The sequence below is a fragment of the Lipotes vexillifer genome, unplaced genomic scaffold, assembly GCF_000442215.2.
Source record: "Lipotes vexillifer unplaced genomic scaffold, Lipotes_vexillifer_v1.1 scaffold505, whole genome shotgun sequence".
NCBI lineage: Eukaryota > Metazoa > Chordata > Mammalia > Artiodactyla > Lipotidae > Lipotes > Lipotes vexillifer.
This window is the reverse complement of record NW_006785581.1, coordinates 805,957-809,230: the sequence shown is the minus strand read 5'-3', so window position 1 is coordinate 809,230 and position 3,274 is coordinate 805,957. Positions and strand designations below refer to the sequence as shown.

Below are 3,274 nucleotides of genomic sequence, written 5' to 3'. Positions count from 1 at the left end.
TAAAAAAAAAAAAAAAAGAAAAAAAAAAAACACAGTCCACGAAGAAAAACCCAATACTTCCACAGCTGAAAGAGTTATAGGGAAACCACAAAATTGCGTTGGTGCTATGCAGCATTATACATAACATATTTACATAAACTAAATTGGCACAGAAGAATCTGAGGTGATGGTATTATTTTGTAAGCTTGAAAGTGGACTTTAACAGCAAACTTCTCCAACAGAAGGTACAGAAAATACAAATGCACCAAACAGAATAAAAGGTTCACTACCTTAAGCTGTCAGTTGTACAGATGCATTATAATGGGCTGGGACAAACGCATCCATCTCTATCCCAGGCGGAAATTCTACATCTCTTTCATGAGAAGCTATGACCTCATGGGTAAAATGCTTGCACTAAAATTAAGTCTTCTATCTTCCAAATTTTCTCAATTATTAATACACCAGACAGCTGTAGTAGCTCTGGCAAAAAATAGCAGCCAAGCTTTTCCAAAAGTCAAAGCAGCCATGAGATGTCTGCATGGGGACTTTCCTAGGTGAGGACTGGCTGTTCTCTGGATCACACAAAAAGAAACAAAATCTCCAGTGGAACAACAAAAGAGAAACTTGTTTTAGAATTTAATGTGAAAAATGACATCCCCTGCCCCCACCAGGCACACTCACTCCTCTTTATAAGAAGAAACTTTGTGTGTCGAGATAAAAAGCTGACGAAAAGGCTATCTTGTCCACTCACTGGGATAACAAACAATTCAGAAAATTAAACAGTAAACCCAAGGAAGGCCAATCACTTCAGTGTGTTCTGGAATGACACTATCCAATTGTGTCTACTCAAAGGGAGGAGGGTGAGGTTAGAAAACAAATTATGCCTTTTTTTTAGATTTCTGGAAGCAAATTAACGTCCAGGAGAAAAGGTGGTCCTTCAGTTGCCACCTTCATATTTTAAACAGGTATTAGCGTCATCTTAACAGAGTCTGATAATATACAATCTTTGTGGAAATATTCATATTTGAAAAGCATTTCTAAGGAAAAAACTAAGCACTCAGATTGTGTCACAATTCAATGCTCCCTGAACTCAACAGTGATCATGAATTTTCATTCAAAGATTATGTGCCGGACATGCAACAAGAACAGAATAGATTTTTAAAGATTTTTTAAAGTTATAATATCAGAGCTTAAGCACATCACGCCAGAGAGAATGTCACTTGTCAAGGTTACGTCGTGAATGGTCTGGATGTGATTGGACATTTCACATTTCCTGTCACAGTTGTGATTTCACATCATTCTAACCTTTAAAGGCAATCAGACCACACGTCCCAATCTCTGATGGTTGTTATGATACCATCACTCTATTTGTGCCCCAGCACCACACACAAACAGAAATTGTTGTGGGTCTTTGAGGAAAAAGCAAGAGTCAGATCAGCCCAAGTTCTAAGCAAGGGTATGTTTGCAGCAGTTCTGCATAACTTGTTTCTAAGAGCAAGGACCATATTTCACTTTCGCTGTCTCACGACCTACGTAAAAATCACAGCCATCTTCCAATAAATGCCAACAAATGTCAGAGAAGCAAACCATGGCTATTTGGAAATGGCTGTTAGTTTATTAATATAATCCCCCAGAGTAAAGCTTGTGGTGTGAATGTTTTCAAGATGGTCAGTATCATTTAGAGGCAGGGCTTACTAACATAACATAAACACTCACTGCCAGTGTACCACTTACCATTTGCGATCTGTTCTTTGGACAGCCATTGATGTCTTCAATCTTCTCATTTGCTGAAAAAAGAAACACAAGTCAGAAAAATAAATAATCATCACAGACACTTTGGGCAGTGATGTTCAGGACCCTTGAGGCCAAGAAAATCCTAAGGCCCATACTGGGGTTTGTCCAACCAACACAGGCATGTGAAATACTGAGACGCATCTAGCAAGCTTCAGGACTTACTCATCGAGCTGCCGCCCTCCAGGGACAGCTGGGGCAAGGTCGCTGTCATCTAAGGCAGAGACAACTGCATTGATGACAGTCTTGGAGTGATGGGGCATGGTGGAAATGTCTGGAGACTGGGAAACGGCCTGAGCTGTGACTGTGCTTTAGGCTCTTAAAAAGGCAACTGCAACTTGCCCACCAAAGATAGGGTGCTTCAGAGTGGATCCATCCAGCCCCAACACAGCTCCTGGGGACAAAAGCCATAGATGACAGCATCTCACCCCATCTTTAGCCAGAAACGCTAAGACTGCTTTTGTTTGTCCTGATTCTATTCCCGAAGTGGTGGCCAATGGAAGAACAAGAGAGTGAGACTTTAAAAATGGCACATCCTGGGAGCCTGTGCTCCGCAACGGGAGAGGCCACAACAGTGAGAGGCCCGCGTACCGCAAAAAAAAAAAAAAAAAAAAAAAAAAAAAAAATGGCACATCCGTGGTCATACAGTAAGCCCAGATTAGATCTGGAACACACACTATTGAAGTCAAAAGAGTACATACCTACCTACTTAGGGAAGTGATAGAAAGAGGCTATACTGAATAAGCTGGAAATCAAATAACAGGGAAGAAAGGCCCAGCTTCCCACGGTGAATGTATTTCATCCTAAGTGTGGAGGAATCCTTGCAAGACACAGCCCAAGACACCTGAGTTTGCAACTACAGTGCTACAAGAAAGGCAGTACATGTAGTGGCTTGGAGGCGAAGATACCCCAGTTTGAAACTCAGCTTTATAGCTTCTCAGCTGTGTGATCTTAGCCATGTAACACAATCTCTCTGGGCCACAGTTTCCTCATCTATAAAATGGAGACCTACTTCACAGGAGGAGCTGTGAGACGATTATATGGTGCCAGTAAACTGCTTAGTGCAGTGCCTAGCACACAGTGAGTGTTCTATGTATGGTAGAGATCATTAATCCAATAATATATATTCTTATCATCTATGCAAAAATATATAAAATAAAATTTCCCCTTTTTGATGTCTCCATCTGAGTTAAGCCCAGAAACTCAGCTAGGAGTTCACGGTAAAGAATTACGGACTTGCCTCCTCTGTGAAGCCTTTATGAGATTCCTCCCCAATCCTATATCCCTTTACTGCATGCCCCCTCCCCTAGAAGGGTAAGTCCCACTAGGTCTCTTTGCTCTTCCAGCACCCTGGACTTGCCTCTACTTTGCTTTCAAGTAACACCTAATGTGTAACTCCTTTTCTTGTCTCCCCCAGCTACGCAGACATGTAGCTTTGTTTTTCACACTTGCATCCTTAGGGCTCGACAAGTGTTTGCAAAATTGCATTAAAAAAAAAAAAAAT

At 41.3% G+C, this 3,274-nt stretch overlaps 1 protein-coding gene across 2 annotated transcripts in view; it reads right to left on the bottom strand.

Annotated features, from left to right (window-relative positions):
• NAV2 (neuron navigator 2) overlaps positions 1 to 3,274 on the bottom strand; it is a 412,453-nt gene that overhangs the window by 272,277 nt on the left and 136,902 nt on the right. For both annotated transcript variants that reach the window (XM_007457623.1, XM_007457622.1), the window contains exon 3: positions 1,714 to 1,766. In XM_007457623.1, the coding sequence (XP_007457685.1) occupies positions 1,714 to 1,766 (53 nt within the window). The remainder of the gene's footprint in view (positions 1 to 1,713; positions 1,767 to 3,274) is intronic.